The 14,857-nt window shown below is 38.9% G+C and overlaps 1 protein-coding gene across 1 annotated transcript in view; it reads right to left on the reverse strand.

The window, feature by feature from the left end:
• RNGTT (RNA guanylyltransferase and 5'-phosphatase) overlaps nucleotides 1-14,548 on the reverse strand; it is a 329,799-nt gene extending 315,251 nt beyond the window's left edge. The window contains exons 1-4 of the mRNA XM_032858093.1: nucleotides 14,274-14,548; nucleotides 4,739-4,848; nucleotides 1,188-1,291; nucleotides 1,011-1,099 (exon numbers count right to left, since the gene is read on the reverse strand). Of these exons, the coding sequence (XP_032713984.1) occupies nucleotides 1,011-1,099; nucleotides 1,188-1,291; nucleotides 4,739-4,848; nucleotides 14,274-14,337 (367 nt within the window). The 5' untranslated portion in view covers nucleotides 14,338-14,548. The remainder of the gene's footprint in view (nucleotides 1-1,010; nucleotides 1,100-1,187; nucleotides 1,292-4,738; nucleotides 4,849-14,273) is intronic.
• Nucleotides 14,549-14,857: the final 309 nt, after the last annotated feature.

The following is a 14,857-nucleotide window of genomic DNA, read 5'->3' on the forward strand; positions in this document are numbered from 1 at the left end:
AGGTGCTGATGTTTTCTTTTTTATCTTTGTTCAAATATATCCCCTGAATTTTCTTACTATACCTAATAGTTTTCCAGTTAATTCTCTGAATATGGAAAATATTAACTGCTTAAAACTTAAAGAAGAAATCACAAAAGAAAAAACTATTCAATAAGCTATGCTAAAACAAGTGGTTGGTTAAACAGAAAACATTTAAATTAGGTCCTCAATTCAAACCATATGTCAATATAAATATCAGAAAGAACAAAGAATCAAAGCTAAAATTCAAACCTTAAAAATTCTAGACCAGTCCTAGTAGCACTGTTTATATAGAAAAAAACAAATGGAAAACAAGCGAAATGTCATCTTAAGTAACTGTCAGGTTTTTTTATTTTACCTATTTAGTATATTTATTGTTTATTGCCTGCCTTTCTCCCACATCCCCTTCCCCCTACTTCTAGTCCACACTAAAATATAAGCTCCAGGAGAGTAGAGATTTTTTTTCTGTTTTCTCCACGATGTGTTCCAAGAGCCTGCACCTTGCAAGGAGTAGCAATTAATAAATATCTCCTGAAACAGTTGTCCATCAACAGGAGAATGGATAAACTAGAGGGTATTCGTAATGGAATACTATAATAGCAAAAAATGAACCACAGTTACATACATCATCATGGGTCACTCTCAGAAACATAATACTGAGTGAAAATAGTTTTACAATACGTATGGTATAAAATGCAAAATTATAAAAAAAAAAAAATATGAAGTGTTTAAGGTAAAGCTTCCCAGTGGTATACGTGAAGAGGGACAATTAGGGCTTTATCTTGAAAAATATAAAAATTACCAAAATACATTTCATTGTTCACAAAAGTTAGGTCTATTACTCTAATTACTTTAATCACTTTTCTTAGTGATTACTTTAAAAAGGAAAAAAAAGAAACAAAACTTCGTATCACCTCACTTGCTAAAAAGAAAATGGAAACCCAAACACAAAATAAAATATTTAAACAGTGGTAAAGTAAAGCCAGACATACCTATAAGTTCAGGTGGGTTTCTTTCATTAAACCGCTCACAGAGACGAATGAATGTCTCAGTATTCTCAGTTGTAGGGCACTCGCCGTGTCTAGTAATATAGAAACTTTTTTTTTAAGAAGAAATTGCAAATTTCAGCAAAAGGTTTCAATATTAAAGAATCTTAATACATGACTTACCCTTTACATTGAAGTTTTATATATTTGATTCCTTCTTTTTCTATGTCATTTCTGTCATAGAACCTCGAAGTATTTGTCAAATCCACTAACAAGCCCATTTTAACCTTAAAAAAAAGAGAGAGAGAAGAAAAAGAGAAAAAAGCAGATTTACTAGTAACTGAATTTGTTCTAAAACAAACTGATTAAATGGCAATACTCCAGTTCATCCATCTACCTTGAGAGAGATTTTATGTTCACTCTACTAATGAACAAAAGCATCACTTACTCAAGTCTTATTCAAGGTACAAGAACTTAGAAGGCACTAAATGAAATAAATTAAACCTCAAACCGGTGAGAGAACTCGAACATAAGCAAAACGCAGTCCACTTCAACATCACAGAAGTCTACCTAAAAATGCAGACATGGATGCAGTTTTCTAAGTCTGCCCCCCCAACCTATAATTCATTAGACAAGAGGATACAGCAAGAATAGCATGTATGTGAAATACACCCCAACCCTCAAGCACACATCAACCCAGCATTCCAAGCAGCTATCACTATACCACATGCTAGGCAGTAAAATTCTAACGTGTATTATATAAGGCAAAAAGTATGTACAGTCAAAATTTTCTTATTATAAATCCCTTAAATCATCAGTAAAGAACAGTACACAAGGCCATAACTGTGCATCTCATTGAAGATTTAATCCCATCTGTCAGCCAGTTTTTCTTCCTGCATTGGAACAAAAATCATTATTTATTCTGTTGAGCATTAACTAATGTAGTTGGCTTGTGATCAGGGACCAAGTGGCTTAAAAAATCCTTAACAACTAGAATCACATTCAGACTAATAAGAGAGTCTCACTAAGATACGCACACTGGAACTGAGCCACGTAAAAGAACAGATAACTCACACATCCTCTGCCCCAGTCTGAAGCACATATTCTCTGGGAAGAATGACAAGGGAAACAATCAGCACTTTTAAAATTGTTATTTGTCTCTCTTTTATTATCACTTTTACTGAGTACCTAGTGTTGGATGTGCCTGAAGGAGACTGGGTTACATAATGATTTGACTCCACCGTTAGAGGGGGGGGAAAACGGCAAAGACATTTATATTTCACGCACAAAAAAACTGACAAAACTAACAAAATTGTTTGTTTCCAAAATATTAACTAGCTACCACATGTGTTCCACTAATTTCTCCAGATTCCTTAGTTTAAGTGCGGATGAGAGCTAGGTCTACGAATCACGTGAGCTCTTACAGGAAATGTATTTCTTAACGCATTTTCTACAATCTGCCACCCCTGGGCCTACTTCTCTTCCCACACAGCTTCTGCGGTGATCTTAATTCCTTCAGAGGACATGTATTGTCAAACACAGAGTTAGATCTCATTAATAGAGCTTCTCAGAGAGTTAGAATTAGAACCCATGTTGTTTGTATCCGGATCCAAAATAAGATATGGATCAAAAGTGGAGATGGACAAGAAAATACGAATTTTCTAAATACATAGAAACACTTTAGACAAGGAAATGGAGAAACTGTACTGTATGACTTAACTGCCTGGAGCCCCATATCTAAGTATGTATGTATGTGCTTGTGTGTTGTGCGCCTGTATGGATAATGTGTTTGTGTGTGAATGTATCTGCATACACATATACACATACATATACTACATATACATATTTATTTTTCATAATAGTCCAACCCATGAAGTAAGGATAATAAGAGTATCTACTTCATGGAGTTATTGTGTGATTCAATAAAGGCACTGTTCTGTGCCAAGAACTATACTATAAGCTTTATATGCACTAATTTTATTTACAGATGAGGAAACTGAATCAGGAAGAGATTATGTAACTTGCCCACAGAGCTGTAAGTGGCAAACTGGAAATCAAAACCAAGATGTGGCTTCTAAGCCCAAACTCTTACCATACCAACCAGGAAATATTTAATGCTCTATAAATGTTAACTAAGACTTTCAAAGTCATTATTGATAATGAAAATAAAAGTTAAAAGTTTATAAAAAATATAAACAGAGACTCAAAAAACTATATCAAGAAAAGGGATGAGTAAATCTCAAATATCTCATATTTCAAATCTCATATATCAAAATATGGTTTTCAAGGTAAAGTAAATTTCATATATCAAAATATGGTTTTCAAAATCTAAGTGACAATTTTTCTATCCCACAATAGAAACCCTTGCACGTAATGAGTAGCAATATTGGATGAATGTACTAAAACAGAAGAGTACAAACAGTAACAAGTTGAATTATGTCCCCTAAAAAAATATGTTCTAGTCCTAACTCCTAGTACCTGTGAATGTGATATTATTGGGAAATAGGGCTATAGGGTCTTTATAAATATAATCAAGTTAAGATGAGATCACACTGGATTAGGGAGCCCTTAAAAAACAGAAATTTGGACAGACACACACAGGGAGATGTCAACAAGAACGATGACCCACAGAGCTACAAGCCAAGGAATGCCCAGGATCACTGGCATTAACCAGAAGCTAGCAGAAAAGAGTAAATGGAAAAGATTCTCCTTCCAAGCCTCCAAAAGGAATCAACCTTTCCTGCATCTTGATTTAGAACTTCCAGTGTCCAGAACTGTGAGAGAATAAATGTCTGTTTTAAGTCACCCAGTTTGTGGTAATTTGTTACAAGAGCCCTAGGAAGCTAATTTAATCAGTATTATGTCAGAATAATATAAAAAATAATGAAGTTTCATTTAGGAAAATAGTTTGGCCCTTTCTTGTAAAATTAGGTATGCACACAACCATCACACTCTAAATATTTATCCCAGAAACTGGAAACTATACATGAATGTTCACATAACTTTGTGTGCAATACCCCACAACTGCAAATAACTCAAATTGGTTAAAATGGTTATTTAAGCATTCAGTGGGAGAAGAGTTTAATAAACTCTGATACATCTAAACAAGTGAATAATATTCGACAATTAAAAAGAACAAACTTTTTGTTGAAACATACAACTTGGATGGACCTCAAGGGCATTATGCTTAGTGAAAAAAGCCAATCCCAAAATGCCACATACTGTTTTATTCCATTTATATAACATTCTCAAAATGACAAAGCTACAGAGATGGAAAAGAGATTAGTAGGTGCCAGTGTGCAGCAATGGGGGGTGGGTAGAATCTGACTATAAGGGGGTAGCATGAGAGAGAGTTCCTTTGTGGAGATGAAAAAGTTCTGTAACTAATACCACGAATCTATACATTGGATCAAACTGCAGAGAACTATACACACATACACACAAATGATCTAAAAACTGGTAAAAACTAAACAAGGTCTGTAATCAATTCAAAAGTACTGTACAAATGTCAATTTCCTGCTTTGATATTGTACTACAATTATATAAGATGTCACCATTGGGAACACCATTAGGAAAAGCTGGGAGGCGGGTTCACAGAATTCTATGCAAAATTTCTGCAACTTCCTTTTGGTCAATAAATAATTTCAAAATAAGAAGTTTTTTTTACAGCCACCTGAAGAACAAGAGAGGGATAAAACATACTAAAACAATATAAAAAATGTTTTGTTTCTTACCTTCAGACTCTTTAGATAATTTGAGAGCATACTGGGATGGAACCGATTTTCTTCAGCAACTTGACTATCATATCTTGGTCCTAACATTGTCTTCAGAGGTAAGAATCTTCCTAAACAACATTAAGATAGGTAACAATTTTCATTAAAGAAAATGTTCCACGTTGAAACTATAATTAGCTATTCTCAAAATCACTTTCTTAAAACATTTTAAGTGGAACTGTTCATGAAGTATTCTTAATCTAAACTACACTTTTAAAAGGTACCACCTTAGAATTTTTTAAGGACAACATAAATTCCAGAAATTGACAATCAAATAGAATAGCAAAAGAAAGGAGCTCCTGGGTAGCTCAGTCAGGTGAGCATCCAACTCTTGGTTTCAGCTCAGGGGTCACAGCATCGAAACCCACATGGGGCTCCAAGCTCAGCAGGGAGTCTGCTTGAGATTCTTTCCCCCTCCTTCTCTCTCCCCTTCTGCTCCTCCCCAGAGCACGCATGCCCTCTCTCTCCCTCTCTCTAAAATAGAAAAATAAGTATTAAAGAAAAAAAAAAAGAATAGCAAAAGAAAAACTACCAGTGAATGGAACTTCCAAAAAAACCTCCTTAAGTTGGGGAGCAGGTATGAACAAAATAAGTAAAGTGGATTAAGAGGTACAAACTTCCAGTTATAAAATAAGTATGTCACAGTACAGCTTAGGATAGAGTCAATAATATTGTAATAACATTGTATGGTGACAGACGGTAACTACATTTATTCTAGTGAGCACTAATTTACAAAACAGTCAAATCATTACACTGTACACCTGAAACTACGAAAACATTGTATATCAACTATACTTCATTAATAAAAAATTTTAAGTAAAAGTAATTTTAAAATTTTTAAAAATTTGTTGTTTAAAAAAGGACTAAGGTTTTAAACTACTACATTAAAAAGTTATTGCCTTAAAGGTTTTAAAGATATAATACTAGAAAACTGATAATGGAGGGGCGCCTGGGTGGCTCAGTGGGTTAAGCCTCTGCCTTCGGCTCAGGTCATGATCCCAGGGTCCTGGGATCGAGCCCCGCGTCGGGATCTCTGCTCAACGGGGAGCCTGCTTCCCCTCTCTCTCTCTGCCTGCCTCCCTGCCTACTTGTGATCTCTGTCCATCAAATAAATAAATAAAATCTTAAAAAAAAAAACTGATAATGGAGAGCATTAAATCAGTCCTTAAAATTCCTAATTATACTACCCTACTATGAGGTTGGAACCTTCTCCAACTTATGCACTTTATCCTGCACTCCAGGATAGGGACAATGCTGAGAAGCATGCTAATCAAAATCACTCTTAAAACCACAACCGGTGATCATAATTTCAACAAGACTAACTGACCCTTTTGACCCTTTTTTTTCCTGAATCATATCTAAGCACAGGAGGAGTTACCTTATATAATCAATTTTAAAATCAACTATTTTAACTGACTTATATCTTAAAACACAATAATTATCAGTAGGAATAAATAGCTACCTAAAACAACATGAGTGAAACCTTAACATTTGTCCAGAGACTTTAACCTAAATTTCATAAAAAATAATTTTTTTAAGTTTTATGTTTTGGCTCAGTCGGTTAAGCATCTCCCTTCAGCTCAGGTCATGATCGCAGGGACTTGGGATTGAGTCCCACATCGGGCTCCCTGCTCAGTAGGGAGTCTGCTTCTCCCTCTATTGCTCCCCCTGCTCATGATCTTTCTCTCTCTCCCCCTCTCCCTCTCCATCCCTCTTTCTCTCTCTCAGATAAATAAAATCATTTAAAAAAAAATAAAGTTTTACATTTTATGTACCAAACCACCCAAGATCACCAATAACCCCCACATTGCTAAATCCGATAGACAATCTCAGTTCTCAAAGAACTGCCCACTTTTTAATTCAAGTTCACTTTTTAATTCAATTTAATTTTTAATTCTTAAATCACTTTTTTACTTGGCTTTTTGGCTACTACAACCCCTTGGTTTTCACCCCATTTCTCTGACCTCTACCTCTCAACCTCCTTTTTCGGGCTCCTCCTTATCTCCCTGACCCTTCAATGTTTTGTCCCAGGGCTCTGTCCTTGGACCTCCTATCAACATTCACTCACTCGCCTGGTGTCTCATCTCATCACAGAGCTTTAAAAGCCATGAATGTGCTGCTGACTCATAATGTGCATTTCCAGTCCAAACCTCTCCCTGAACTCTAAGCTCGGATATCAAGCTGCCTACATGACTTAGTCTGTAGTTGATGTCTAACGGATGTCTCAGACCTGATCTCCTAACCTGAACTCTCAACATTCAAGCACTTAAAATGTGCTCCTCTCATGGTCTTCCTCATCTCAGCAAATTATAACACTATTTTTTCAGTAGCTCAGGCCAAGCCCTTTGGCATTATCCTTGACCCCTGTCTTTTTCTCATACCCCATTTTCTTTTTTTTTTTTTTACTTCTGAAATTCTTTTTTTATTATTTTTTATTAAATATAATGTATTATTTGCCCCAGGGGTACAGGTCTGTGAATCATCAGGCTTACACATTTCACAGTTTTTTTTTTACACATCATCAGGCTTTACACATTTCACACACTCACCATAGCATATACCCTCCCCAATGTCCACATCCCAACCACCCTCTCCACACCTCCCCTCCCCCCAGCAACCCTCTGTTTTGTGAGATTAAGAGTCTCTTATGGTTTGTCTCCCTCCCGATTCCATTTGGTTTCATTTTTTCCTTCCCCACTCCCCAAACCCTCCACTCTGCCTCTCAAATTCCTCATATCAGGGAGATCATATGATAACTGTCTTTCTCTGATTGACTTATTTCGCTCAGCATAATACCCTCTAGTTCCATCCACATCATTGCAAATGGCAAGATTTCATTTCTTTTGATGGCTGCATAGTACTCCATTGTATATTTATACCACTTCTTCTTTATCCATTCATTTGTTGATGGACATCTAGGTTCTTTCCATAGTTTGGCTATTGTGGACATTGCTGCTATAAACATTTGGGCGTGTGTTCCCCTTGGATCACTACATTTGTATCTTTAGGGTAAATACCCAGTAGTGTGATTGCTGGGTCGTAAGGTAGCTCTATTTTCAGCTTTTTGAGGAAGCTCCATGCTGTTTTTCAGAGTGGCTGCACCAGCTTGCATTCCCACCAACAGTGTAGGAGGGTTCCCCTTTCTCTGCATCCTCTCCAACATCTGTTGTTTCCTGACTTGTTAATTTTAGCCACTCTGACTGGTGTGAGGCAGTATATCTCATTGTGGTTTTGATTCATATTTCCCTGATGCTAAGTGATGTTGAGCATTTTTTCATGTGTCTGCTGGCCATCAGAAATGTCTGTTCACGTTCTCTGCCCATTTCTTGACTGGATTATTCTTTGCGTGTTGAGTTCGATACGTTCTTTATATATTTTGGATACTAGCCCTTTATCTGATATGTCATTTGCGAATATCTTCTCCCATTCTGTCAGTTGTCTTTGGTTTTGTTGACTGTTTCCTTTGCTGTGCAAAAGCTTTTGATCTTGATGAAGTCCCAATAGTCCATTTTTCCCCCAGCTTCCCTTGCCTTTGGCGATGTTTCTAGGAAGAAGTTGCTTCGGCTGAGGTCGAAGAGGTTGCTGCCTGTGTTCTCCTCAAGGATTTTGATGGATTCCTATCTCACATTAAGGTCTTTCATCCATTTTGAGTCTATTTTTGTGTGTGGTGTAAGGAAATGGTTCAGTTTCATTCTTCTGCATCTCACACCCCATTTTCAATCTATCAGCAAATCCTCTCAGATCTATCTTCAAAACATATCTAGAATCTAACCACTTCTCACCACCTCTACCATCAACTCACATTAATTATTATACCACATTTGGCTTATTTAATAAATATTTAAAGAGTACTTATTATGTACTAAGCACTGTTCTAGGTACATGGAATGCATCAGTGAAAAGAAAAAAAAAAAAAAAAAAAAAAAAAAACAGATAAAAATCCCTGCCCTCAGGGGCACCTGGATGGCTCAGTCAGTTAAGCGCCTGCCTTCGGCTCTGGTCATGATCCCAGGATCCTGGGATTGAGCCCCGCATCAGGCTCTCTGATTAGCAGGGAGCCTGCTTCTCCCTCTCCCTCTCTGCTTATGTGCTATCTCTCGCTCTCTCTCTCTCAAATAAAAATAAATAAAATCTTTTAAAAAAATCCCTGCCCTCAAAGAGCTTACACTCTATTGGGAAAAGATAAACCATAAACAAGAAACATAATAATTAAGTAAGTAATACATGTTAGAAGATTCTCCCACTAGACCCTCTCTCCTTCTCACTGTTGTCTCAGAGGCCCAATCCTGCTTCCATCAGCTCCTCCAGGCTTCACTTTCCTTATCCAATGTTAGAGTCCACAGCTGATCACCACGGTCAGTCCCACTAAATACCCTTAACCTCCCTGATCCTCCATATCACTCAGCCACACTTAATCTAGAAAAAAACAGACCTCAATAAACTCAACCACCTGACTTCTTTGGGCCTAAACCTATACAGCTCAGAGCTCCCAAAGAAAAATTTTACCACATAGCAGATGGCTGACACCATAAACTATGTCTAAATCATCTCCCTAGCCCTAAGGACTAACACAAAGTAGACTCTCAAGTATTTGCTAGGTAAAATGACTCCAAAGTCACCATCCCTATCACAATACTGTTTCATATTACATTCCTACAGTTAGTTTCAAGTAAGTTCTTCACACATAATAAGCACAAGATAATTTTATGTTGAATAATCTCCATTTAAGGAATGAGAATTTTGGTTTTTTCAAAGTGTTCCCCTAAAATCTATCACTCATAAGGTGAAAAAGAGAATTTTTCAAAAATAAAGCTTGGCCCTATCTCCAGGAGCTCTCCCTCATTGGAAGTCTGCTTTAATCAGAGGAAGTAACTTCATAGTGCAACAGATTATATATCTAATTAGTACCATCTTCTTTCTGATTCAAGAAAATTATAAACATCTAATACTACTGGATGTATCCTAAGGTTCACATTTAGAAAATGTAAACAGCCATAACACATTTTCCTAAATATGCCAAATACTAAGGAAATTATACAATAAACATGGATTACTTCAGTGAGTTTAAGCCTCTGCCTTCAGCTCAGGTCATGATCTCAGGGTCCTGGGATTGATCCCCACATCGGGTTCTCTGCCCAGCAGGGAGCCTGCTTCCCCCTCTCTCTCTGCCTGCCTCTCTGCCTACTTGTGATCTCTATCTCTCTGTCAAATAAATTTCAAAAATCTTAATAAAAAAGAAAGAAAGAAAGAAAATAAGAGGTAGAAAGTGGAATGTGAATTATTCCTTATTTTTCACTAAAGCTTGCAAGAATATAACCAGTATTTTTTGCTCCACCTACTGTAAAACATTGCTAACATGCATTTCCAAAATACACAATGTGGCATGAACACTCGTAGGAGAGGCAGAGACAGAACTTTAAGGGAAATTTACAGAAACTTATCAAGAATCATACATTGTGGGGCGCCTGGGTGGCTCAGTGGGTTTTAAAGCCTCTGCCTTCAGCTCAGGTCGTGATAGCAAGGTCCTGGGATTGAGCCCCGCATCGGGCTCTCTGCTCAGTAGGGAGCCTGCTTCCTCCTCTCTTTCTCTGCCCGCCTCTCCGCCTACTTGTAATCTGTCTGTCAAATAAATAAATAAAATCTTTAAAAAAAAAAAAAAGAATCGTACATTGTGTTCACTGTACTTTCTAATAAGCATCACAACCAAAGCAATATTGATTACTAGTAAAAATCCAGCTCAATTGTTAGAGGCCTAGGGTTCTGTCCAGGGATCATAGTTAATCTAATAGATGAGCTTAGTATCTCACTGAACCACAATAATTAAAGAGTCTAATTTTGGGAAGCCAAAATATTCCAATACAATAATAAGGAAAAGCTTAATTCCTGGCCCTTGATTCCTAGCAGAGGGAGAAAAAAAGGCACACAACTCTATTTCTGAGAGAGGCATAAAGCTGCCTGGAAGTCAGCACTTTACCTGCTGCTATCTACCCCAAGTCAGTGCCACACTTGTTCTAGTTAACAATAAGTCAGTGTTCTGATCTTTGTCACTGCCAGCCTGCACATTACATGAGAACTCTGATATTTAAACAATTTTTCTAACTCCAAATAAAAAAATGATCACTTTGGCAAGAACTTTATGATCTTGTTTTTCTCACAAATCAGCATAGCAGATAATTCTAATGAAAGAATCCAGGAAACATGCTCCAAGCTAGAAAAGAAACCATATATCTGGGATGCCTGGGTGGCTCAGTTGGTTTAGCATCTGCCTTCAGCTCAGGTCATCATCCCAGTGTCCTAGGATTGAGTCCCACATCGGACTCCTTGTTCAGCCGGAAGCTTGCTGCTCTCCCTGCTTGTGTGCCGGCACGCTCGCTCGCTCTCTCTCTCTCTCTCTCTCCCTGACAAATAAATAATAAATAAAATCTTTAAAAAAAAAAAAAAGAAGAAGAAGAAGCCACTGATCTAAATCTAGAGGCTTTTCCATAACTCCATAGAAAAAAACCACATGTGGGGCGCCTGGGTGGCTCAGTGGGTTAAAGCCTCTGCCTTCGGCTCGGGTCATGGTCCCGGCGTCCTGGGATCGAGCCCCATATGGGGCTCTCTGCTCAGCGGGGAGCCTGCTTCCTCCCCTCTCTCTCTCTCTCTCTCTCTCTGCCTGCCTCTCTGCCTACTTGTGATCTCTCTCTCTCTGTCAAATAAATAAAATGTTTAAAAAAAAGAAAAAAACCACATGTAATAAAGAAAGGATTCACTACAAAGTTAGAGATGGTAAGGGGGAAAGTCAAAACGGCCTACAAAGAAAAATGTAAAGAACTGTCTGTGATCAATTAATTTGAATAAGTACAATGATTACCAAGAACAACTGCTTTTACTACAAGTGAAAATGCATATAAAAACGGTTAGAGTTGGGGCACTTGGGTGGCTCAGTGGGTTAAGCCTCTGCCTTTGGCTCAGGTCATGATCTCAGGGTCCTGGGATCAAGCGCCGCATTGGGCTCCCTGCTCAGCAGACAGCCTGCTTCCCCCTCTCTTTGCCTGCCTCTCTGCCTAGTTGTGATTTCTCTCTCTCTGTCAAATAAATAAATAAACTCTTAAAAAAAAAAAAAAAGGAGTGTCTAGGTGGCAGAGTCACTTAAGCAACCACCTCTTGATTTCAGCTCAGGTCATGACCTCAGGATGGTGAGATTGAGTCCTGCACCAAGCTCTGCATTCAGGAGGGAGTCAGAGGCTGCTTGAGATTCTCTGCCCCTACCCTTGCTTGTATTCTCTCTCTCTCTCTCTCTCTCTCTAATAAATCTTTTTTAAAAAATGGTTAGAGCATGAAGAAAATTTTTTCATTTTCCATTAAAGACATTTCCTCACTGTAAGACTTGCTTAGGTTATCTTTCAGTATTATTTTTAGCCATCATTGATACGGCTCTACTTACTAAGGATTTTATTCAAAATGTGGAAAAAAAAAAAAAAAAAAAAAACACCTGACAAAGTAGGAGAATAAGGAAACCTGAATTTAAAAAGGGCTCTTGGGGCACCTGGGTGGCTCAGTTAAGCATCTGCCTTCGGCCCAGGTCATGATCTCCAGGTTCTGGGATCAAGTCCCACATCCGGCTCCCAGCTCATCAGGGAGTCTGCTTTTGCCTCTCCCCCTGCTTGTGCTCTGTCTCTGTCTCTCCCTCTCTCTTAAATGAATAAAAAAAAAAATATCTTGACAAACCATAAGAGACTCTTAATGTCACAAAACAAACTGAGGGTGGCCGGGGGGAGGGGGGTAGGAGAGAGTAGTGGGGTTATGGACATTGAGGACAGTATGTGCTATGGTGAGTGTTGTGAAGTGTGTAAACCTGGCGATTCACAGACCTGTACCCCTGGGGCTAATAATACATTATATGTTTATAAAAAAATAAAAAATTTTTTAAAAATTAAAAAAAATATTTAAAAAAAATTAAAAAGCACTCTTTCAACAATTTCAAATAACTAGTAAGACATACTATAGATGTATACATAACATGTAATCACAGTTCACTACAAAACCCTTTAATTTTTGTTGCAAAATACCTTCTAGAATAAGCAGCAAGTCGTAGTTCAAATTTAAATCGTTCACTCCTCAAAAACACAGTGTTAGGAAAATGAAAAAGCAAGCCACAGATGGGAGAAAAAAAAAATTTAAGCATATATCCAACGTAGGATTTGTATTTACAATATATAAAGAAGTCTAACAATTCAACAATAAGCTAAAAACCCAATTAAAAAATCAGTACAAGATCTGGACATCTCACAGAAGATATGTGAATTGCCAAGAAGCTCACATACACCACAAACCACAATATGACTAAATACCTATTATGGTGGGTAAAATTAAAAAGACTGACCATACCAAGCCTTGGAGAGGATATGAACTAAACAGAACTCTCAGACATTAATGGTGGGAATGTAAAATGCTATGGCTTTTAAAAAGAGTTTGGCATTTTTTTTTTAAAGGCTAAACATACACCTACCATATGATCCTTTCCTCTCCTAGAAACTGACACAAGAGAAATGAAAGCATATGTCCATACAAATTACTGTACGGGAATGTTCATAGCAGGTTAATTTGTAATAGCCAAAAAGTGCAAACAACCCAAATGACTATCAATGAGTGTATGGATAAACAAATGTGCTGCATCCATTAACAATGGACTACTATTCGGCAATAAAAAGGGATGCACATACAAACATACAAGAACTTGGATAAATCTCAAAACAATAATGCTGAGCAAAAGAATACAGAGACCTCCCCCCCAAACAAGTGTATGCACTATATGATTCCATTTATATTTCTTTAAGTATAGAAAATGTAAACTAATCTATGACAGAAAGCATGTAAGAGATTGCCTGAGGAGGAAGGGATTACAAGGGGCAGTCGAAACTTTGAGAGGTGATGGTTATGTTCACTGTTTTGATTGTAGTGATGGTTTCATGGGTGTTCACTGGAAGTGTGTCTGTGTATGCGGTATTTATCAAACAACACTTTAAAGTTTGTTGTGTGTCAAACTCAAAGACGCAAAAATTCACAACAAAATCGTTTTTAAAAACCAAACTCCAGTTAGTGTGGATCCATTTCAGCACTGGGAAACTTCCCTCTCCTCTTGAACCCTCCATCTCAAGACTGACACTTGTCCCTTCCCCATCCAAGAACCCGGGAAGGTTCATAAACTTCTAAGCTTCAAAGTAATGCCCGCTGTGTTCTTGGGTCCCCAGCTCCTGCCACCCAAACCTCCTGTCTACTTTCGCGTTCGCAAAACTTAGTCGTCCTGGAGAGTGACACGTGCCCCCACCCACCCGCCCATCCCCTCCAATCACTTTCCCAAACACTCAACCACGAAGCTTCGTCCGACCGAGCACATCTCGGTCCTGAAATACCACTAACAAACACGGAACCCCCGAAAGCTACGCCCCTCACACGGCCCACCCACGGGCCCGCGGATATGCAGGGACTCCACCACCACCCCAGTCCGGGTTACCTGCCACCGGCTGGCCGCGCCTCGGACAGTTCAGCCACCGTGGTGGGATCTTGTTATGAGCCATGTCTCGGGGCCGCGCAGAGGCGCCCCCTCCACCAACGCTCGCCGCGCCAACGCCGCCGCCTCCTCGCGGTCGGCTCCGTATTGAGGGTCCGAGGCACCCGAATCCCGGCAGGGGTCGGAATCCCAGCAGCTCCTACCCGGGAAACGTCAGAGGCGGCGCGCCACTTTCATTCAGGATCAACTCCACCACTCTAAGAGAGCCCACAATGCACCGCTACTTCCGCCCCTAATGGCCCCGCCCCCTTCTTTCCGAGGTCAAAGGGAAAGACGGAGAAGCCCGTTAAGAGGGATGGGAAGGAGTTAAAGCCACGGCGAACGGGAGGGGTGCGTCTTCCATTGCCCCGCCCCACCGAGAACGCCCGCTCGGCCTTAGGACTGCTTCGCGCATGCGCGGGTGGCCTCGTCCGGGTTCCCGCAAATGACACGTATTTTGTATTCTTACCTAGTCAGCAGATAGACACCCCTGAAAATGTAGAGAAGCCAGACCTCTTTCCAGGAGTAGATTGATCCGCAGCTTCCAC

Source organism: Lontra canadensis, unplaced genomic scaffold (genome assembly GCF_010015895.1).
Source record: "Lontra canadensis isolate GAN:19392208 unplaced genomic scaffold, GSC_riverotter_1.0 scaffold14, whole genome shotgun sequence".
NCBI classification, from domain to species: Eukaryota; Metazoa; Chordata; class Mammalia; order Carnivora; family Mustelidae; genus Lontra; species Lontra canadensis.